General features: G+C 36.1%; 2 protein-coding genes and 1 long non-coding RNA gene across 3 annotated transcripts in view; 1 reads left to right on the top strand and 2 right to left on the bottom strand.

Moving 5' to 3' along the window:
• The window catches only part of LOC140141690 (general transcription factor 3C polypeptide 3-like), a 189,965-nt gene that overhangs the window by 71,379 nt on the left and 93,321 nt on the right, over nucleotides 1-25,265 (bottom strand).
• On the bottom strand, nucleotides 872-5,200 carry LOC140140829 (uncharacterized). The gene is made up of 3 exons (XR_011857301.1): nucleotides 4,857-5,200; nucleotides 1,769-1,992; nucleotides 872-910 (listed from the first exon to the last, which is right to left on the bottom strand). It is a non-coding gene; the product is annotated as an uncharacterized lncRNA (long non-coding RNA).
• Nucleotides 12,518-16,986, top strand: LOC140141581 (uncharacterized). The gene has a single exon (XM_072163493.1). It carries the CDS (start codon nucleotides 12,628-12,630, stop codon nucleotides 16,984-16,986), a length of 4,359 nt encoding a protein of 1,452 aa, XP_072019594.1. The 5' UTR covers nucleotides 12,518-12,627.

Here is a 25,265-nt window from a genome sequence, read left to right as displayed (position 1 = left end):
CCCCACGGTCCTAGATAGGTCAAACTATACATTTTCTGAATCCTGAGAGAAATACATTAGAAATTTATGGTTTTCAACCCAATTCGAGTAACTTTGAAATTTGATCCTATGTAAAGTTTGATGACCTTTTCCCGCCAAAAGCTACTCCGATTCAATTGCTATCATGCATTTTTGTCATTTGTGCAGCCCATGATGTCAACTATCTCTGGTAGCAGTGCAGCTTTGCACCCATCCCCCCTAACTTTTACCAAACACCCCATCTGAGGGGTCAGGCTCATATATGAACATTTTTAGGAAACCAACTTTAATTGTACTTTAAACCTTTAATGGTCTTAATTATAGGGTAATAAACATGTATAACTTGTTAGGAGTGAAATAATGCACTTGTACTGAGATGTTGATGGGTCTAAATTCACAAGCCCCGAAGGGGGGGGGGGGGTGCATTAGATGCATCAACATCTCTGTGCAAGTGCATTATTTTGTATAATAACAAGTATAGCAATTAGTGATACGCATTTATTAACCTATTTGATACACAAGAGAAAATCAAACCTGTAATTTTTGCTGTTTTAAAAAAATTATCACTAAAAATGTTGGAAAATAGAAACAACTATATATGCATCAACCTGCCTGAAAAATTAATCAATCCTATGCGATGCTAACGCATGAAAAGCACTCGCGCATAGTACGCACAATTAATGCAGTCCGCAAATTTTTCTAACCGCTTCTGATTGGCTGCTTTGATATATGAGTGTATGAAATAATTACACAAGTGATATTTGAATAGTTCTTTAGTGTGTTGCATCAAAATTCTCCAGCACTAGTCAGTCTGATGTTGAAAAGAATGCAGCACCGACAATTGCCATGGCATGCATACAGGCACTTTATTCACTTTAGAGGCTGGTATCACCTAGAAACAAATGAAGAGAGAGAGAGAGAGAAAAATATATAATCATTCTTATATAATTACACAGAATTTATGGTAATATTTTTAGTGTAAACTAGACAAGTTCAAGCATAGACGTTCAGCTTTTTACCAATACATATAGGCCTGTATTTTATTTCTAAATATTTTATTTATTTCCGCATATTTTTCTAACCTCTTCTGATTGCTGCTTTAAAAATATAGGTATTTAAAAAAAATTGAATGCATAATTGATATCACAGAGATCTAGTGGGTTAGTGTTGTGGTTGTAACAGTGCCATAAAGCATTCATGGTTGCCAATCCATGACCATCCTCACAGGTTATTCCCGGGATTTGCCTGCTCGGAAAAGGGGTCTTTCCGTGAGACTGTGGAATATCTTACCAAAAAAGGGGGTCATTCAATTAGACCGGGGAAATTTTTGGGTCAAAATACAAAAAAAAAAATTTTTAATTTAAAAAAATTTAAAGAAATATAATGAAAAAAAACAGAGGTCACTCAGTCAGAAATTTCCCAATATTTTTGAAAAAGGCGGTCTTTTGGTGACAGGAAAACAAAGGAGGGGGTCATTGGGTGAGAGGGATTTCGGTGAAACAAATAAAGGTGGGTTGTTGCGTGAGAGGGAGTTGAAAAATGGGGGTCAATGTAGCCACACATTCCTGTCACCCATTTTTAGTGAGTGTCTCCCGACCCCGGTGCCAGTTATCCTCCTGCATTCTAAGAACTTCCACTATTTTGAAGGCAAAATGCCAAATTTTGGGAAAATTTTCTAATCTCACAGATTTGAGGAATGATTATCATCCCATTCCCAAAAATTGGGAAAAATAGAAAAAAATTTCAATACCTATTTTATTCTTCCTCTGCTTCTGTGAGTGGGTTTTGAATCGGAGTCATCAGCCATGGTTTTAAAGCATTAGCGGAGTCCCTACATCCATTCTCACAGCATTTTCAAAAGCTTAAGATAACTCTCCTGCAAAATATGACGCCCATGAGTGTGTATGCTGCTTGTCCAACGTACCACATTGAGGATTCTGTTGCAGACAAGTTGAACATTGAGAGTACATTTTCCTGTATTTGAGAAATTAGAGAAGATTGAAAATTTTAATAATCTTAATCATATCCTTGAAATGCAATGTAGTTTTCATTCCCTTAAAAGCCCATGCCCCTAAGTGCCTATCCAATGACTTTACAACAAGCAAACTGTGATATTCGTTAATAATCTGCGCATGCAAATGATCTGAATCATGGTCTGAAACATATGACACACTGATATTTTGTGCCTTTTTTACGTATTGTTGATGGCTTTTAATGGAACTAATATGGTACATATTTTATAATACCCAGGAAAGGGGAATCAAGTCCTGCTCAAGTGTGATGCCTGGGTACAAAAATCGAATATACGACCCCCCGAAGGACAGAAGCTTTAAAAAAAAGTTATGCCTCAAAGCCCATGGCAGTTTCAAAAACATGAGGAATTAGGTTTTTTTAAACTTTTTTTTTTAAGATTTAAAAAGAAAAATATTAAGACTGTAAGACGTCATTTTCAAGTGTTCAAAAGTACACAGCATAAAATTGTGGTTGATTTACACCATTGAAGTACAAATGTGACACGATCAAGGGAAATGAGTCGGATGTCGGTAATAGTGATATTGTTTTCAGCGATTGATAAATTGACGTAGTTTCACAAAGAAAAGTTGTATGTCCTCTTGAGAAACATGTGTAAAACTCATTCTTGACCAGGGCCGACATGCGACTCATTCCTCTTGATCATGTCACAAATATCAATTGTTTTATGATGTCCTTCAGGGGGTCATGCATCCAATTTTTGTACCCAGGCATCACAATTTTTCATAAAATACATACAAACCATGTAGTCCATATTAGTTCCATTAACCGCCCAGGGCACTAGGAACTAATTTTTAACATTGTTTTTATACAACAATACGTAATTTATGAAAATTGTCATTCAGGTTCTTAAGGCAAAAATCATGTAAACTACTAAGGGTGTGATTTTCAGGTAATTTTTGTAGCAAGGTTCCCTACATGTAATTTACGATAGGTACCGGCCGGGTACGGTACCCGGGGAGACCATTTAAAGAAAATAAGTACAAATTTTACATTCCAATTTGACTTGATCCATCCCGAGTGCCCAGGTACCCACTATAAATTATAGGAAACCCAGGCACGAAATTACAGAAAATCGCAGCCTATAGTTAAGGCCGTGTAAATTTTTTTTTATAGATTTTTCAATTTTTTAGACTTTGGAATGATTTATGAAATCTTCATACATATAAATAAGTTTATTAGAGAACAAGCATCACTTCCAAGTCTTTTTGTGGTAATATAGTGGAGTTTATCCCTCAGAATATCACATTTGAAAAAAAAAAGGGCCTCATCGTTTCCTCGAGCACTGTTGGAGAAGACCGAAAACTACTGACAGTGACAATGCTAATTTTACATTGAAAAAAAAAACACCTCCCTCCCTCATCAATTTATAAAAATCCTCTGGACGAGAACCAAAACATTAATTTTATACGGCCTAACATGATTTGTTCCTAACCTGAATGTCAATTTTAGGGTTTTGAAGTACAATGGCTGTTGCAAATAGATAACTATCTGCATAGACAGTGCACGGTACTTTTTCTGTTGCACTTGAAATTTTTATAGGCTGTATTCTTTTAAACAGCTATCATGAGACCAATGCAGGCCCAGCCTAATTGTGGCTGGAGACATATTGCCTAATTTAGATCATGGTACGGTACGGTATTTTGCTGTAACCTTTGAGTGTATTTTTGCAATGTTGACAAGTCGCATACGACAACACATATAATTACCAAATGATTTATGCCATGTTAATTCTGCTATGTTCGCATTGTGGGACCTACATGTACGTCTACGAGTTGCGAGTTCCACACATCGTGGAAGTACACTCTCAGCAAATATAAACAAATTGCACAATAAAGGTCCTGCACACATGCGCTGGAATGGGCACACCCTGTCAGTCTGAAACACCGTCAGTCTGAACCACCGTCACTCAGTCCGAATTTTTAGGGTGAGGGTTTGTTACAGAGCTACATCAGTACATGGCTCTGTCTTAGGGTTCCTAACCCTAAAAATTCAGACTGACGGTGGTTCTCACTGACGGGGAGACCCCGCTGGAATCACGCTTTATCAATCACAACACTTCGCTTGGCCAACCAAAATTTCAGCACTGTGCATGCACAATGTGCAAGGAGAGCTTCCAACTGGCAACACACATGAATGAAATTATTCCTTTCATGTGATGTCAGTTTGAGTGCAAGTAGTGAATAGGCCTTGGCATTAAATTGTTCTAAGCTCTTTTACATATTTATTTGCAAAGACCTTTCACATTGCCCTGATTTGGTGCGGTTTACAACTGAATTTATACTTCATCGATGATCGACGAGCAATTGGTATTTGACCAATAAAGGCACAGTGCACTTTCCCAACGCAAAAGCGCGCTCTATCATTGGCTAAAATTAAAACCAATCGCTAGCCTATCGCTCAGTGATGTAGTATAAAACATGATGAAGTTGGGTCACGCGGGTTGTTGTTCGCCATGTTCGGGCATATTCTCTAACGCACGAATGCGAGGGCAATCCATCCGTGAGCAAATTCGTTGCTAGTGTTTCTTGAGCAAGCGGGTTGACTTGTGATTCTCAATTGAATCACAACCGTCGTGTGATCCCCGCGCACGCACGCTGGCATGACGCAGGTGTAACTTGTTTTTTATGCAAACGCGATCGGTCCACCAGAGTGCTAAAAGGTCTTTGCAAAACAGTGTAATAAACTTTTAAACCCCAACTGAAATTAAGCTTAAGCCTTAACCACATGATGTACAATTAAGCTTAACTGATTAAGCTTACTTGCCATTTATAATTTAGTTTAATAACCAAGTTTAATAATAGTACCTTTCCTGTTGATAATGGCTGTAGACTTTCGACTGCATAACTGTCAAATTCAAGTGAAACCACAAGAAATTCCAAGTCCGCTGTACCGTGCGTGAGTGCAAGCAGTGTGCAGTCAATCACTCAATGTGATGCATGATGATAATATTGAAGCACTTAGGGACTCAACAGAGCAATTTTTCTGGGCCATTCCATTTATCCAGTGGGTGAATCCAGTCTCTTATACTCTCTCCTTTCGTGTATTTTTAGAACTTGCAGCTGATTCCTCCAAAACATTGCCATATTTGACAATAAAATCCAACCTTCCTATTAGTAGTGCATTTGTTTTGATTAAAAATTTCCCGCCAAAATTTGACCTCTGAGACTTAAGATGAATCCCCACAAGTTAAGAGGCCCCTGACCCCCTCTTAAGTTTAGAGGCAACTTAAGAAGGATATTCATCTTAAGTTGTTTTATAATATAGAAGATAAGATTAATCTTAAAGTTAAGAGGAGTTCAAGACTTAAGATGAATTAATTCATCTTAAGTCTGACTTAAGATGATCTTAAAGTTTTATGACAAAGCTAGAGATATTAGGTCTGAATGAAAATAACATTGAATCATTACCATCAGGTGTATTCATAGATCTTCATCAATTAAGAGAACTTCATTTATATAGGAACAAACTCAATGTGATACAAAGTGACCTTTTCAACAGTTTGACAAAACTAGAGAAATTAAGTCTGAGTAACAACAGTATTGAATCACTACCATCAGGTATATTCAGAGATCTCCATCAATTATGTGTACTTGATCTGCTTGGGAACAAACTCAATGTGATACAAAGTGACCTTTTCAATAATTTGACAAAGCTGGAGATATTAGCTCTGAATGAAAATAGCATTGAATCATTACCATCAGGTGTATTCAGAGATCTCCATCAATTGCGAGAGCTTTACCTGTATGGGAACAAACTCAATGTGATACAAATTGACATTTTCAATAATTTGACAAAGCTGGAGATATTAGCTCTGAATGAAAATAGCATTGAATCACTACCATCAGGTATATTCAGAGATCTCCATCAATTATGTGTACTTGATCTGCTTGGGAACAAACTCAATGTGATACAAAGTGACCTTTTCAATAATTTGACAACGCTACAGATATTATGGCTAGATAAAAATAGTATTAAATCATTACTATCAGGCGTATTCAGAGATCTCCATCAATTACGAGAACTTTATCTGTATGAGAACAAACTCAATGTGATACAAAATGACCTTTTCAATAATATGACAAAGCTAGAGATGTTAGCTCTGAATGAAAATAACATTGATTCATTACCACCAGGTGTATTCAGAGATCTTCATCAACTGCAAAAGCTTTCTCTGTATAGGAACAAACTCCATGTGATACAAAGTGACCTTTTCTATAATTTGACAAAGCTAGAGAAATTAGGTCTAAATGAAAATAACATTGAATCATTACCATCAGGTGTATTCAGAGATCTTTATCAACTGCAAAAGCTTTATCTGTATAGGAACAAACTCCATGTGATACAAAGTGACCTTTTCTATAATTTGACAAAGCTAGAGAAATTAGGTCTAAATGAAAATAACATTGAATCATTACCATCAGGTGTATTCAGAGACCTTTATCAATTACGAGAACTTGCACTGTATGGGAACAAACTCAAGGTGATACAAAGTGACATTTTCAGTGGATTGACCAAGTTAGAGGCATTAGGTATGAATAACAATGAAATTGAATCATTGCCCTCTGCTGTTTTTAAAGACCTTAAAAGCTTAAAGGGGCTCCATCTCTATGAAAACAGGTTAACTGAAATACCAAGAGATGTTTTCCACCAATTTAAAGGAATGCCTTTAGAGGTATTAACTATACAAGCAAACAAGCTGGAGAGACTTTATCCATATCAGTTTGCAAATTTGACAGATTTGATAGCTCTGGACCTTAACAATAATAAATTGAAACAAATTCACAATAATGCACTGTCTGGTTTAACCAAAATGAAATACATAAACCTTGTATATAATAATCTAACAAAAATTACAAAAAAATCTTTTCTGGGGTTGAATTTGCAAAACGATAGTTACATCAAAGTAGACAACCCAGCCACATGTTGTTTTCTTGAAATAAAAAGTCAATCTCAATGTGCTCCAAGAAATGAGAAATCTCCTTACTTAACATGTAAGGAGCTCCTCCCATCTACAGCAGTTAAGTGTTGTTCATGGATTTTTGGCTTTTGTGCTTTGTTTGCTAACATTGTGGTGTTCATTTGGGGGTGTGAAAAAATACTGTCTAAATCAGCAGATGAAAAGCAAGTGAAACAAGTTGTTTTTATTACCAATTTAGCTCTGGCAGACTTACTTATGGGTGTGTATTTGTTAGTTATTGCATCTGTTGATCAATATTACAGTGAGTATTTTCCTTCATTTGCTGAACATTGGAGAAACAGTGTACTTTGCAAAATTGCAGGATTTCTGTCAGTGTTATCAAGTGAAGCATCCCTTCTCTTTCTAACCCTTATAGCTGTAGATAGACTGTGGGCATTTCGTAAAATCTTCATAACACACAAGCTGTTTGGCAAATGGACACAAGTATTTATGACAACAATTTCATGGGCTATTGCTTTTTGTTTAAGCATTATAACTGTTACTTTACAAGATGATAAATTGTATCAATTTTCTGATGTGTGTATTGGGTTGCCATTGGCTAAAACTAAAATATATAAGGAAAACTATAAAAACATTACAATAACATATGACTTTGAAATAAGGCCAGATGATCATCTTCAGTTACGAACATTTACAGAAATTGGCTCAAAACTGGAAAATTACTTCTCAATTGGACTTTTCCTTGGGCTCAACTTTCTGTTGTGTTTGTTGATTGCCATATGTTATATACTCCTATTTGCGTATATTTGTAAATCGGGATTCGCCTTGCTCAAAACCGATTTGCAAATGGCCATTAAAATGGGCGCGGTCGCATTGACTGACCTCCTGTGTTGGCTTCCAATTGTTACCTTAGGTATTCTAGCACAGACTGGAGTAAAAGAACTCCCCCCTGAATGGTTTCCATGGATTACAGCATTTGCTTTACCAATTAATTCCGTACTTAATCCATTTCTGTATGCTACTGTAGATCGTGTATCAAATCATTTTGTACATCGATTACGACCAAATTGTTACAATGAAATGGAGACAATGTTGTAGTCCATTTCATTTATTTTCAAAATTGCATGTTTAATCAGTTTGACTTTCCCAAAAGGTTGTAGCTGTATTAAATCAAAAATGTCTACAAAAAGTTCTGCTGTTTTCAAATAATGAAATAAGATTGCAAACTCTGAAAACAGTCAAAAGTGTGACATGATATGTAAATGTACTTATTAGGTATGTGTACACAAACCTCACTCTACTAGGGCTGCACCACTATGGCCCCACTCAAATGTGGTGTACATATTTACAAAACAAATGATGGATATTTACAAACAAATACTACAGTATTTAATCAATATCGTTTGGCCTTGGGTAGTACTAACATATTGAAGACTGTTTTATGAATACCCACCATTTGTTTTGTGAATATCTGCATCAGATTTGAGTAGGGTCAGAATGAGGTGGCCCCACTAGAGTGAGGCCAGTCTGTGCACTCATACCCTACAAAGATAGAATAAATGGTATAAGAAACAATGGGTAAGCTGACAAAATTAGGTGATTTGAGTAGGGCCAGAGTGAGGTGGTCCCATTAAAGTGTGGCTGGTTTATGCTCTCATACCTTACAAAGATAAAATAAGTGTTATACTAGAAATATTGGGTAAGCTGACAAAATTAGGTGATTTATGTACATTTTATGAGTAGGGCCAGAGTGAGGTGGCCCCTCTAGAGCGAGTCCAGTTTATGCACTCATACCTTACACAGATAGAATAAGTGGTATAAGAAACAATGGGCAAGCTGTCAAAATTAGGTGACTTATGTACATTTAAGGATATAGCCCATTCAAATCTGGTGTACACATATATAATTACAAAACAAATGGTGGATAACTGGAATTGATACCTACAACTTGGCCAAACTTTGGCCACAGCAGTTTCCAATTTGTCCTCCACTAGTACTAATATTGAAGACTGTTTTGTAAATGTTCCACCATTTGTTTTGTAAATATCTATGCCTGATTTGAGTAGGGCCAGAATGAGGTGGCCTGACTAGAGTGAGGCCAGGACTAGAGTGAGGCCAGTTTGGGCTCTCATACCTTATAAATATAACATAAGTAAGAAACAAGGGAAGCTGGCAAAATTAGGTGATTTATGTACATATAATTAAGGATTCCTAAAATTAATGATGTTGAAAGAATGAAAGTGTGAAAATTAAAAAGTGTGTATTCAACAATGATGCATGGGTCAAAAAATGTTTTATGAAAAGACGATGCATTCAAAGGCATGTTCATAATTTAAACTGTATATTATATGAATAAAACAAATCATTTCTTGGTTTATACAACCATACACACAGCTTATTCCTCTGTTTTCCAAGTTATACCTATATGCCCTGGGCATCATTGCGATTGAATAGTTTGTAGCATGAGTATGAGAAAATGAGAAAGTTGACCTTGTTATTTTGTGGTCTAGTAAAGTTTTTAAAAAATAAATCAGATCACTGTTTGTGTTTTTCTACCAATACCTTCTTATGCTTTCAAATTCATTGATCATGTCACAGTGTGTTTCTTGTAGTCCAATGCCCCCTGCCGCACAAAGTGGAAATTTACATAATTTTTGGGGTTTTGCCTCAAAAGTGGGGGGGGGGGGGGGGCAAGAAAAATATTTGAAGGGCAAATGCCCCCTTTCCCCCCAACCCTGTAGAGCCGCCACTGCCAATCTTATTTTCTGTATGAATTTAGATCAATCCTATCTTATTTAATCTTTGTGAAATGTAAGGGTCATCCCCTACATATAGTCCATCCACCTTTTTACCTAAATTGTGAACAGCATTTGGGTGTAGAATTATAAATGTATCTTACACACAACATGAAACTCCCTGGTGTTGAATTACAGACCTGTTTCTGAAATCTGAAATCACAATTCCTGTCTAATAATGTAAATCAAAAGAGTACAAATCTTGACCTGGTATCCTGAAAATGAGAGACTTTGCTGCCATACTTTGGCATCAATTCTAAAACATAAAAATACATTAATTAATGTAGTTTTGACCTCATATGATCTAAAATCTCTAAATTAAATAAAAATCCAACCTATATCTCTAACTCTAAAATGAAAATCAAACTATTTCAACTCAAACTGTAATATGCAACTCATAACTCTAATTGGAACTCTAGAAAGTAACTAACTCCAACTCTAACTCACAAAATACACGTACTCGGCACACAGAAAATCTGTTAAAAATATGCAGAAAATATGTGTCATTTCCCCCTCCCTTATTTGCACAATTTCCCAACCCCTTTGAGCTCATCCCCATGGCCATCATAAAAAGATATATTAGACAACCAATTTGGACAAGTGAAGCAAGCAGAAAATAGTTTGTCCGGCTTTCAAAAACTTGGATCTGTGCCTGTACTGTAGGTGCAAACAGTTGTGTTGAGTCACAATCTCTGGTTCATGAAATCAACCTGATAAGCATTATCTGTGGGTATTTATAAACCTTGCAACCTTATTGTACCAGAATACTGTAAAAGTGGTCATTTTCACAGTACAATAATTTTTGCGCTTTTCACATGCAACACAGCTACCATGAAAATAAAATGCACAAATATGTTCTTTTAATGTATAGGTCAATGTAAGAAAACTCAAAATCCCAAAATTAAAAACAAGCAATGTAGTTCAAAATCGGCAAAGCGTGAACAATTACAAGCGCAAAAATTACCACTAATACTGATATTGGGACTTTCTACCATTTATAATCACAATTATTAAAGCAAAAATGGCATGATACAAGTAACCCATTCTGTGTAAGTTTCAAACCAAGTTACCTGGCTGCTGGCGTGCATGCATGGTTGACACACACTTTGCAAGTTCATTACCCCTTTCACACAAAAGTTTGGGGAATTCTCAAAATCACAATCATGATTGTTCCTTTGGACGTTTTGAATACAATACAATACATACAATATAGACAAGTGCCAACAGGTTAAATTATTGTGCAATATAAGGAAATGCATGCATGAATTGGCTACAGACAATATCCCGATAGATACAGGTGTAACAGATTAAAGGAACTATCAGTGATTTGGTAGACCAGATCAACCAAAAATTCTGATTTCTGCCTTTTTGGAACAAGCATAGCTGTGCTACTGAATCAAACAAATAGTAATGGCAAAAGCAATATAGGTCAAGACAAAATCTTGTTAAGACAAAATCTGGTAAATACAAAATCTGGTAAGACAAAATCTGGTTAAGACAAAATCTGGTTAAGACAAAATCTGGTCAAGACAAAATCTGGTCAAGCCAAGTCCGGTATTAGGCAAAATATAGTAAAGACAAAATCTGCTAAAGACAAAATCTGGCATTAGACAATTCTTGTAAAGATAAAACCTGCTAAAGACAAAATCTGGTAAAGACAAAATACTTCAATTGGAATTCCCCTTGAAATTACCTGTGTTGCCATTCACTATTATCTGTAATTACCTCACAAATTGTACCTGCTGAATGAGAGAGCCAGACATTGGAATTTTCCTCTATTTATTACTATCATGTAGAGAGACAAATTATTTCATACAGAAAAATATCTAATAATCCCCTTTAAACCATTGCGCAATATAAGGAAATTATAACTTGAATTGGAATTCCCCTTGAAATTACCAGTTTTGACATTCACTATTATCTGTGATTAGCGAGCCTTACAAATTGTACCTGCTGAATGAAAAGACCACACATTAGGCCTTTCCATATATAATTACTGAAATTACACAAACAGGTTGACCCTTTCTTCTACTGCATGAAGGAACTGTACGCATGAATTACATGTAGTTTCAACATTGAATTCAACTGGTGTATAAACCATGGTAGTGACAACTGTATTGGATGGGTACTATTGAAGATATAGAACTTGAAAGGCTGGCAAGATTTAATTTTGAGGAGAGAATACATACAATTTTGCACACTGGATAAGGTGGAACTGTTATCGTGAAAGAATCATTGCTTTTTCATCAGCAGCCAATTTGAATGGATTATGTGGTTAACAGGATCCATGCATGGAGCATAAAGATTGCACATATTTTGCAGAAATTATCTAACAAATGCACGGAGCAATGGATGATCTTGGAATTAATGACATACTGTTTGTAAGGTGTATAGTCATTACGTGAGTTTTTGCTGGAAGCGTGAAAGTTAACTTGTCCAACATTCACTCCATAGGATTGGAGTGAATATATCACCTCATCATGTTAATATAGCTAAGAACAGTGCTGCATTAAAGGGAACTTTAAGCAAAAAAAAAACCTCGCTATGGTAAGAAATAAACTTGATGCTGTTTTGAACTCAATTCTTGAAACCAATGATCTGAATTTATCTTGTTTGCGATTCTGACAGTTTTCATGATGGCACGCATTGTGTTTTTGCCTTCTCCTGTTTTCACTTGTGATGATCTGTTTTGAATTAGCATCATCTCAAGTGATTGAAGCCAATGATACTATAAGATGTCAAAATCAACATTTCAGTCTATCCCAGAATGATACGCTTACAATTCAGACATATCAGAATGAAACGTGCAACACTGTGGTGTCCTCCTCTAATAACCAAGAAATTACTGTGAATGTTCTTTGGATGTCGTCTTGGTCCATCTTTGACTATTTTACCCTGGTTCAATCGGGTGCAGAATGCTTGAATCAATCGTTTGGCTGGATTGGATTTACGGCGGCAGTTCAACCATGCGCAATAGTTCTTAATTGTAGTAGAATACATATCAACATGCGAGTTTCATCTATTTTGGAAATACAGGAGAGCAGAGTGATTGCATCAACAAACAACTTTGAATATGTCAAATGGTTTGATACAGGTAACCTTCATACATTTGAGAAGTTCCAACTGTGTCAAAATGTTCATATCATTGATAAGATTTATCAAATGCCATATTATGAAATTCCCTATGTCAGACTACAAGAGTTACACCCATCTCTCAAGATAACATTAGAAGGTGATCCATATTTCAAACCAGATGAGCTACCTGGATTTGACATTGACCTTCCAGATGATATACTTTTAGCTGAATTCCCAGAATGTCCCAATGAGTGCTTTTGTATCCTACAGTTCCAGATGTTTTTTATTGACTGTCCAGATATGTATGTCAGCAAGAACATGCTTTTAGTACGCAGATCTTCTGCTTTTATTCTCGCGAACATAACTGCAATGGATCTCTCTGGCAGACAACTCACTCAAATTGAACATCAATGCTTCCTCAATCGATCAGATGTTATCATTTTATTGTTGAGCGGGAATAAGATGACAAGAATCGAACCTGGTATTTTCGAAGGTTTAGAAAACATTCATACATTGGACTTGTCTTTCAACCAAATCTCAAGAATAGAAGCTGGTTCGTTTTCATATTTGTACAAATTAAAATGGGTACTGTTAAATGTAAATGAACTAAAGTATATTTCACATAGTTGGATAGATGGGTTAGTCAATGTACATGTACTGTTTTTAGGTGGAAATACTATTAAGGAAGTAGAACCAGATATAATTTCACAAATGCGAATGTTAAAGGTATTGTCTTGCCCTGATTGTCATTTATCTCAAATGGGAAACCTTCCGACTAAACTGTTGTTGTTGGATATTGCATCAAATATTTTCTCAAGCTTTCCCACAAGTCTGCCAAGGAATTTAACCCATCTATCCTTAGATAACAACCATCTATCCTTTCTGAACCAAACAATACTATATGGTAAATCTACATTGATATCACTAGTCCTATCACACAATAATTTATCTGTCATTCCAAATGACTTATTCAGTCATCTTTACACTTTAAAACGCCTTGCCTTGGATTCTAATAATTTGAACAAAATACAGATAGACCTTTTTTATGAATTAATGATGTTAGAGATACTAGATCTATCTAACAACAACATTAACTCACTACCATCAGGCATATTCAGAGAATGTCATCAATTGCGAGAGCTTTGGCTGCATGACAACAAACTTAAGGTGATTCAAAGGGACCTTTTCAATAGCTTGACAAAACTAGAGATATTAGGTCTGCATGAAAATAGCATTGAATCATTACCATCAGGTGTATTCAGAGATCTCCATCAATTGCGAGAGCTTGGGCTGTATGGGAACAAACTCAAGGTGATTCAAAGGGACCTTTTCAATAGCTCGACAAAACTAGAGATATTAGGTCTGCATGAAAATAGCATTGAATCATTACCATCAGGTGTATTCAGAGATCTCCATCAATTGCGAGAGCTTGGGCTGTATGGGAACAAACTCAAGGTGATTCAAAGGGACCTTTTCAATAGCTTGACAAAACTAGAGATATTAGGTCTGCATGAAAATAGCATTGAATCATTACCATCAGATGTATTCAGGGATCTCCATCAATTGCGAGAGCTTGGGCTGTATGGGAACAAACTCAATGTGATACAAAGTGACCTTTTCAATAGCTTGACAAAACTAGAGATATTAGGTCTGAATGAAAATAACATTGAATCATTACCATCAGGTGTATTCACAGATCTCCATCAATTGCGAGAGCTTGGGCTGTATGGGAACAAACTCAATGTGATACAAAGTGACCTTTTCAACAGTTTGACAAAGTTAAAGATATTACAATTATATAATAATAGCATTGAATCATTGCCATCAGGTGTATTCAGAGATCTTCAACAATTACAAGAGCTTTGGCTGTATAGAAACAAACTCAATGTGATAAAAAGTGACCTTTTCAATAGCTTGACAAAACTAGAGATATTAGGTCTGAATGAAAATAACATTGAATCATTACCATCAGGAGTATTCAAAGATCTTCATCAACTGCAAGAACTGGTACTGTGTGTCAACAAACTCAATGTGATTCAAAGTGACCTTTTCAACAGTTTGACAAAGTTAAAGATATTACAATTATATAATAATAGCATCGAATCATTGCCATCAGGTGTATTCAGAGATCTTCAACAATTACAAGAGCTTTGGCTGTATGGGAACAAACTCAATGTGATACAAAGTGACCATTTCAAAAATTTGACAAAGCTAAAGAAATTAGCTCTGCATGAAAACAGCATTGAATCATTGCCATCAGGTGTATTCAGAGATCTTCAACAATTACAAGAGCTTTGGCTGTATAGAAACAAACTCAATGTGATAAAAAGTGACCTTTTCAAAAATTTGACAAAGCTAAAGAAATTAGCTCTGCATAAAAATAGCATTGAATCATTGCCATCAGGTGTATTCAGAGATCTCCATCAATTACAAATGCTTTCGCTGCATGGGAACAGACTCAATGTGATACAAAGTGACCTTTTCAATAATTTGACAAAGCTGGAGATATTAGGTCTGAATGAAAATAGAATTGAATCATTACCATCAGGTGTATTCATAGATCTTCACCAATTGCGAGAGCTTTGGCTGAATAGGAATAAACTCAATGTGATACAAAGTGACCTTTTCAATAATTTGACAAAACTAGAGATATTGAGTCTGCATAAAAATAACATTGAATCAATACCATCAGGCCTATTCAGAGATCTCCAACAATTGCAAAAGCTTTATCTGTTTGGGAACAAACTCAATGTGATACAAAGTGACCTTTTCAATAATTTGACAATGCTAGAGATATTAGGACTGAGTAACAATAGCATCAAATCATTTCCATCAGGTGTATTCAGAGATCTCCAAAAATTGCGAGAGCTTTGGCTGCATGGGAATAAACTCAATGTGATACAAAGTGACCTTTTCAATTACTTGACAAAGCTAGAGAAATTAAGTCTGAATAACAACAGTATTGAATCACTACCATCAGGTATATTCAGAGATCTCCATCAATTAAGAGAACTTAAACTGAATGGGAATAAACTCAATGTGATACAAAATGACCTTTTCAATAATTTGACAAAACTAGAGATATTAGGCCTATACGAAAATAGCATCGAATCATTACCATCAGGTGTATTCAGAGATCTCCATCAATTAAGAGAACTTCAACTGAATGGGAATAAACTCAATGTGATACAAAGTGACCTTTTCAATAATTTGACAAAGCTAGAGATGTTAAGTCTGCATGAAAATAGCATTGAATCATTGCCCTCTGCTCTTTTTAAAGACCTTAAAAGCTTAAAGGGGCTCCATCTCTATGAAAACAGGTTGACTGAAATACCAAGAGATGTTTTCCACCAATTTAAAGGAATGCCTTTAGAGTTATTAACTATACAAGCAAACAAGCTGGAGAGCCTTTATCCATATCAGTTTGCAAATTTGACAGATTTGATAGCTCTGGACCTTAACGATAATAAATTGAAACAAATTCACAATAATGCACTGTCTCGTTTAACCAAAATGAAATACATAAACCTTGTATATAATAATCTAACAAAAATTACAAAAAAATCTTTTCTGGGGTTGAATTTGCAAAACGATAGTTACATCAAAGTAGACAACCCAGCCACATGTTGTTTTCTTGAAATAAAAAGTCAATCTCAATGTGCTCCAAGAAATGAGAAATCTCCTTACTTAACATGTAAGGAGCTCCTCCCATCTACAGCAGTTAAATGTTGTACATGGATTTTTGGCTTTTGTGCTTTGTTTGCTAACATTGTGGTGTTCATTTGGGGGTGTGAAAAAATACTGTCTAAATCAGCACATGAAAAGCAAGTCAAACAGGTTGTTTTTATTACCAATTTAGCTCTGGCAGACTTACTTATGGGTGTGTATTTGTTAGTTATTGCCTCTGTAGATCAATATTACAGTGAGCATTTTCCATCATTTGCTGAACATTGGAGAAACAGTGTACTTTGCAAAATTGCAGGATTTCTGTCAGTCTTATCAAGTGAAGCATCCCTTCTCTTTCTAACCCTTATAGCTGTAGACAGACTTTGGGCATTTCGTAAAATCTTCATAACACACAAGCTGTTTGGCAAATGGACACAAGTATTTATGACAACAATTTCATGGGCTATTGCTTTTCTTTAAGCATTATAACTGTTACTTTACAAGATGATAAATTGTATCAATTTTCTGATGTGTGTATTGGGTTGCCATTGGCTAAAACTAATATATATAAGGAAAACTATAAAAACATTACAATAACATATGACTTTGAAATAAGGCCAGATGATCATCTTCAGTTACGAACATTTACAGAAATTGGCTCAAAACTGGAAAATTACTTCTCAATTGGACTTTTCCTTGGGCTCAACTTTCTGTTATGTTTGTTGATTGCCATATGTTACATACTCCTATTTGTGTATATTTGTAAATCGGGATTCGCCTTGCTCAAAACCGATTTGCAAATGGCCATTAAAATGGGAGCGGTCGCATTGACTGACCTCCTGTGTTGGCTTCCAATTGTTACCTTGGGTATTCTAGCACAGACTGGAGTAAAAAAACTCCCCCCTGAATTGTTTCCATGGATTACAGCATTTGCTCTACCAATTAATTCTGTACTTAATCCATTTCTGTATGCTACTGTAGATCGTGTATCAAATCATTTTGTGGATCGGTTACGACCAAATTGTTATAATGAAATGGAGTCAATGCTGTAATCCATATCATTTCTTTCATATATTTGCATGTTTAATCAGTTTGTCTTTCCCAAAAGGTTGCAGCTGCATTAAATGTCTATAAAAAGCTCTGCTGTTTTTAAATGATGAAAATGGATGCACTGCAAATAGTCAAAAGTTGTGACATGACAGCAATAAATGTTCTTAGGTATGAGTGCATAAACCGACCTCGCTCTACTAGGGCCGCACCACTATGGCCCCACTCAAATCTGGTGCAAATATTTACAAAACAAATGGTGGATATTTACAAAAGAAACATTACAGTATTTACTCAAGTGGAATTGATACCTGCATCCCAACACCACTTGGCCCCAATTTGGCCTCAGCAGCTCCTAATTTGGCCTCACCCTGGGTAGTACTAACATATTGAAGAGACTGTTTTATAAATACCCACCATTTGGTTTGTGAATATCTGCATCAGGTTTGAGAGGGCCAGAATGAGGTGGCCCCACTAGAGTGAGTCCAGTTTATGCACTCATACCTTACACAGATAGAATAAGTGGTGTAAGAAACAATAGACAAGCTGGCCAAATTAGGTGATTTGAGTAGGACCAGAATGAGGTGGCCCCACTAGAGTGAGGCCAGTCTGTGCACTCATACCTTACAAAGATAAAATAAGTAGTATAAGAAACATTGCCAGTTTGTCTGAGCTCCGTTTCTTTAAACATTGGGTAAGCTGACAAAATTAGGTGATTTGAGTAGGGCCAGAGTGAGGTGGCTCCACTAGAGTGATGCATGTTTGTGCACTCATACCTTACTAAGATAAAATAAGTGGTATAAGAAACATTGGGACAAGCTGACAAAATTAGGTGATTTGAGTAGGGCCAGAGTGAGGTGGCCATCTAGAGTGAGTCCAGTTTATGCAGTCATACCTTACACAGATAGAATAAGTGGTATAAGAAAAAATGGGTAAGCTGACAAAATAATGTGATTTATGTACATTTAAGGATGAGTAGGGCCAGAGTGAGTTGGCCCTCTAGAGTGAGTCCAGTTTATGCACTCATACATTACACAGATAAAATAATTGGTATAAGAAACATTGGGCAAGCTGACAAAATTAGGTGATTTGTGTACATTTAAGGATGAGTGGGGCCAGAGTGTGTTGGGCCCACTACAGTGATGGATGTTTATGCACTCATACCTTACAAAGTTAAAATAAGTGGTATAAGAAATATTGGGTAAGCTGACAAAATTAAGTGATTTATGTACATTAAAATATTCCTTAAATTGTCAAATAGCAGTCTAAAATTAATGATGTTGAATGAAAAGTGACAAAAGTGTGATAATTAAACTGTATATACAACACAACATGTTCAAAACCTGTTTTGGGAAAATATGATGCATACTAAAGGCATGTTGATAACTGTAACTGTATATTATATGAATACAATAAATCATTTCTTGGGATTACAACCATAAACACAGCTTATTGCTACTTTTTCAAAGTTATACCTATATGCCCTGGGCATCATTGTGATTGAAGAGTTTGTGGCATGAGTAAGAGATAACTAGAATTTTGCGGTTCTCGACCTGCGCGGTTCTCAACGCAAACTTAGCGTCGGCCGCAATGCATCCACCTTGACGCCCATCATTTTAACCAGTGCAATTTCACTTGGCCCCAAAATGACCTACACATTACTTGCCTCACTAAGGTGGCCCAAATTTCATGAACCTGCAGCAGTCTATGGTGATTTGACCCCAGATGACCCCAAAATGACCTTGACATTTTTTGCCTTGTTTCAGTGGTCGTCCCCATAAAATTTAATGAACCTGCGACAATCTATGGCAATTTGACCCCGGATGACCTTGAATGACCGCAAAATGGCCTTGACATTTTTTGTCTCGCTAGGGTGGTCGTTCCCACCATCTGTCATGAACCTGCAACAATCTATGGCAATTTGACCCCAAATGACCTTGATTACGCAAATTTTGCGCTGAAAATCAAATCAGGTCAAGAACCTCTGGCTGTGCTACTCTCCGCCAAGTTTCATCACTGTAACCATGGTAACTCGTACAGATCTCCAGATAATCTGTGCACAAGGTTATTTTGCTTGATATGCATAAATTATGCAAATTAGGTACTTAATGACCATATTTTGCGACGAAAACCTGCTAAAATCTGGAGACTGCCAATTGCCACCCCTCCACTAAATTGCATCACTATACACCTTACCACTTCCGAGAATTTGCACTTGCAAGCTCGGACCGATGGACAGATGGACAGACGGATGGAAACATAATACCTCCGGTGGAGGCATAATGAGAAACTTGACCTTGTTATTTTGTGGTCTAGAGTTTGAAAAAAATAAAATTGGTATCATTTGTTGCATTTTTCTACTAACTAAATACCTTCTGATGCTTTAAAATTCATTGATGTCAGTTTGTTTCTTGTAGTCCAATAACCCCTGTCCTTTCTGCTATCACAGGTATTCAACTGACCAATCTTATTTGCTGTATGAATTTAGATAAACCCTATTTTATTTAATCTCCGTCGAATGTAAGGTCATGACCTAAGTATATATTCCCTCCTCCTTTTTACCTAAATTGTGAACAGCATTTGGGTGTGGGATTATACATGTGGCTCTTACACCCAATATGTAACTCCCTGGTGTTGAAATACAGACCTGTTTGAAATCACTGACTGCTCTAATTTATTGAAGATGAGCATAAACTGAGAAATAATTTAGGGATCTCGAATGAGCGTTTCGAACGTTTCGACAGTATTTTTTGTGTGACATGGGAGCACATCAGACATATCGAATTGCATTCGAATACGAAGAATGTCTTTCTGATATCAAATAATTTTCATTTTTTGAAATTCACGATAAAATACAAATTTTATGACAAATTATTAAAATTTGATTTTTTTCACATTTTTGATATATAACAGTCCTCAAAGTAAATTTTATAAATCTAATGATATATTCTTAAAGTTCGTGTAGCTGGGAGGTAAAGCCGACGATCAATTGAAAATTTTGACCTTTCATATTGAAGATACAGATTTATTTCCCAAAAAGACCTAATTTTTTTGTGTGTTTTGGGAAAAAAATCCATATCTTCAATACGAAAGGTCAAATTTTTCAATTGATCGTCGGCTTTTCATCCCTACTACATGGGCTACATTCACTTTAAGTATAACTCATCAGATATAAAGTTTACTTCGAGTAGTGTTAAATATCAAAAATATCAATTTTTAATCATTTGCCATAAAATATGTATTACATTGCGAATTTCACAAAATCAAAATTATTTGATATCAGAAGGACATTCTTCGTATTCAGAATAATACTGATATTGGGACTTTCCATCATTAATCACAATATTGAAGCAAAATTGGCATGACACAAGTAACCTCTTCTGTGTAAGTTTCACACCAAGCTACCTGGCTGCTGCAGTGCATGCATGGTTGACACACACACACACTTCAAAGCAAGTTCATTACCCCTTTCACACAAAAGTTTGGGGAACTCTCAAAATCACAATCAGGATTGTTCCTTTGGGCGTTTTGCCTACAATAGCCTATATACAATATAGACAAGTGCCAACAGGTTAAATTATTGCGCAATATAAGGAAATGAATGCATGAATTGGCTACAGACAATATCCCGATAGATACAGGTGTAACAGATTAAAGGATCTATCAGTGATCTGGTTTTAGACAAAATTTGGTCAAGACAAAATCTGGTTTTAGACAAAATCTGGTCAAGACAAAATCTGGTCAAGATCAAATAAATAGCAATGGTGACAGCAATATGGTAAAGTTGAATTCAAAATGAAAGTAGCGTTAAAGTGTTAAAATAATGGTAGGATTGGAGTATTAAAAGTAAAGCAAGAGAGTGGCCATATTCAGAAACCATGGCTAAGATATTGACGTTTTTCAAAGTTGAAAATCTTTTAAAAACCAGATTGTCTCAGCATCAGGGAAACTTGGGCATTCATGTGCAGCCAAGTCTGGACAATTATCCTATCAGTTCCACTTGAGCCATATCAAGTGCTCTTGAAACTTATGCTATTGATTTGGGTCATGGTATTGGCAGGGGGATGACACTCACCTCATTTGCATGGCAAAATTACCCGTCTCCTCTGCAGCCAATTTGTTTCGCTCCATCGAAATCAAGCTGGTCACGGAGGAGACTACCTTCCTTTGTGTTTGTTCATTTGTGTATGGAGAGCCTTTCTTGGAGTCCATGACTTAGGCTACTACGCTCTCAGCTAGAGTCCGCCGCTGCATTGTACTAGAAATACCTTTTCTGTGAAATCGCTATAGAGCCAATCGGGAACACGTATTCAATTTATAAATATAGCATTAAATTAGAATCACATAGTGGCCTCCGTGCAGTGGAAAACCTTAATTCTTTCATCAAAAAGAAATGAAAATGACCAAAAAAACCGGATCCACCTGTACGCCTATAAAATGGGCACAGAAATTTGTCTCAAATATGAATGAATTTTAAGAAACATACGGGATATGATGAACCAATGACCTGACGCCGTGATAGCAGGATCTATTAGTTGTTTTATATGCAATGCATATACCGTGTTGTCATAATACCAATATTTGGCATAATATATAACGACTAATATTTAGTATTGTAAATATGCAGTTCATATGCACAAACGAACACTGATCTTTATGATATTCAGGTTGTTGTACATCTCATATAACATGTCATATAGGAGGTCATATGTGTTGACCTTCTCCTATTGTATTTGTTCATCTGTGTATGGAGAGGATTAGCGCCATTAAAACTCCATCAGTATTAGGGCGTAGTTCAGTGAACTCACCAGATTGCTATTCCAAGTACTTTGATAAATACAGATAATATGTATTGATGGGTCGAGGCGATTGCATTGAAAACCTAATACATTATTCATAACAGTTACGTAAGCAATCGATAGTGCGGACACTTTTCATTTGCAAACCACCAAAATTCGTGATCTTTTAGCGTTGGAAAAGAACCCACGTGAATACAGTGCCCTCTCAAGAATATCAACTCTCTGGTATTGGAATGTTGTAGGAGTTGTTGTGTTGTTATAGCAACAATCCCAGATTCCTGGCCATTCAGATGGCACTTTAGTGGGGTGCAGCCAATCAGGTATCTGCTTTAATTCCATTTCCTTTGTTGTGTTCATACCTTTCTTAGTAAGCCACTTGCATTTGCTCCTCCGATCATGCTGGACCAAAAAATGTGTGTAACAACAGTTGGGGTGTGGATATCAATTTACACTTAGAGGGGTACAGCAAATTGACCTAATTATGATCGTTGATCATTTTTAGACAATTTCAGTTATACAGGAAATCTCTGACAACCCCTTTAAACCATTTTAGAATATAAGCAAATTTAAAATTGAATTGGAGTTCCCTTTGAAATCCCTTGTTTGGCCCCAGGGTTTGGCCATACACTATTAAGTATTATATGTGATTACTGAACCTTGCCAATTGTACTAGCTACTACTACTAGTAAGTGGTAAGGCCAGATATTGTGACTTTCTAGCATTGCTATTTTATTGTTGAAACTACAAGCATGACACACGTAGACACTTTCTTCTACTGTATGAAGGTACTGTACGCATCAATTTGTTTCAACTTTGAATTTCAACTGGTAGTGCAAAAAGTGTATAGACTATAGACCACAGCAGTGATGACTGCATTGGATGTGTACTATTTTACCATTCATATTATCTGTAATTAGCAAACCTAGCGAATTGTATCTGCTGAATGAAAAGGCCAAACATTGAAACTTTCGACCACTACTAATGGTTATTGAAACTACAGGCATGAAACACGTAGACACTTTCTTCTACTGTATAAAGGTACTGTACGCATGAAACCAATTTGTTGCAACTTTGAATCTCAACTGGTATTGTAAAAAGTGTGTAAACCTAGGTAGAGACGACTGCATCAATCGGATGAGTACTAAGAAGATATCAGAATTTACTTTTTGTAAGTCAAACATTCTACACAACCTAGAATTGGAGTTGAAAGGCTGGCACGACTAAATTTGAGGAGGAAGTACAAATTTGCACACTGGATATGGTGGCACTGTTATCATGAAATTTGGTTTATTTCCACATATTTTTCAGAAATTATCTAACAAATGCATGGAGCCACTGATAATCTGCTTGGAATTAATGACATACTGTTTGTAAGGTGTATTATCATTATATGAGTTTTGTTGGAAGCGTGGAAGTTAACTTGTCCAACCTACTGTCAGATTGGAATGAACACACGCGCCTCATCATCTAAATAAAGCTAAAAAAGGCACTGCATAAATGTGAAAGACAGAACTTTAAGCATAAAAAATAACCTTGCTATGGTAAGAAATTTACTTGATTGACAATACATTGATCTCAACCAAACTCTTGAAACCCACGATCTGAATTCATCTTGTTTGTGATTCTGACAGTTTTTCATGATGGCACACAGATTGTTTTTGTGCCTTCTCCTGTTTTCACTTGTGATGATCTGTTTTGATTTAGCATCATCTGAAGTGACTGAAGCCAATGATACTGTAAGATGTCAAAATCAACATTTCATTCTTTCCCAGAATGATACGCTTAAAATTCAGACATATAAGAACGAAACGTGCGACACTGTGGTGTCCTCCTCTAATAACCAGGGAATTACTGTGAATGTTCTTTGGATGTCGTCTTGGTCCATTTTTGACTATTTTACCCTGGTAGAATCTGGAGCAGAATGTTTGAATCAATCTTTTGGGTGGATTGGATTTACCGCCACAGAACCATGCGCAATAGTTCTTAATTGTAGTACAATTTATATCTACATGCAAGTTGCATCTATTTTGGAAATACAGGAGAGCAGTATGATGGCATCCACAACCAACTTTGAATATGTCAAATGGTTTGAAACAGGTAACCTTCGTGCATTTGAGAAATTCAAGTTCCAACGGTGTAAAAATGTTCATATCATTGATGAGATTTATCATATGCAATATCAAGACATTCCCTATGTCAGACTATTAGAGTTAAACCCGTCTCTCAAGATAACATTAGAAGGTGATCCTTACTTCACAGTAGATGAGCTACCTGGATTTGACCTTGACCTTCCAGATGATGTACTTTTAGCTGAATTCCCAGAATGTCCTAATGAGTGCTTCTGTACCTTCAGATCCAGATGTTTTTATTGACTGTCCAGATATGTATGTCAGCGAGAACATTCTTTTAGTAATGCGGGTCTTCTGCTTTTATTCACATAAACTCAACTGCAACAGACCTCTCTGACAGACAACTCACTCACATTGAACCTCAATGCTTCCTCAATCGATCAGATGTTATCATTTTATTGTTGAGCAAGAATAAGATGACAAAAATCGAACCTGGTATTTTCGAAGGTTTAGAAAACATTCATACACTGGACTTGTCTTTCAACCAAATCTCAAGAATAGAAGCTGGTTCGTTTTCACATTTGTACAAATTAAGACAGTTAATGTTAAATGTAAATGAGCTAAAGCATATTTCACATAGTTGGTTAGATGGTTTAGTCAATGTACAGACACTGTTTTTAGGTGAAAATACTATTAAGGAAGTAGAACAAGATATATTATTACAGATGCAAATGTTCAAGGTCTTCTCTATACCTGATTGCCACTTAACTCAAATAGGAAACCTTCCAAACAAACTGTTGTTGTTGGACATTGCATCAAATATTTTCTCAAGCTTTCCCACAAG

Source organism: Amphiura filiformis, chromosome 19, assembly GCF_039555335.1.
Source record: "Amphiura filiformis chromosome 19, Afil_fr2py, whole genome shotgun sequence".
NCBI classification, from domain to species: domain Eukaryota; kingdom Metazoa; phylum Echinodermata; class Ophiuroidea; order Amphilepidida; family Amphiuridae; genus Amphiura; species Amphiura filiformis.
This window is presented reverse-complemented; position numbering and strand designations above follow the sequence as displayed.

What these genes read in the sequence shown, in the direction of transcription:
- LOC140141581 (XM_072163493.1), top strand. Translation starts at nt 12,628, where the DNA reads ATGTCGTCTTGGTCCATCTTTGACTATTTTACCCTGGTTCAATCGGGT.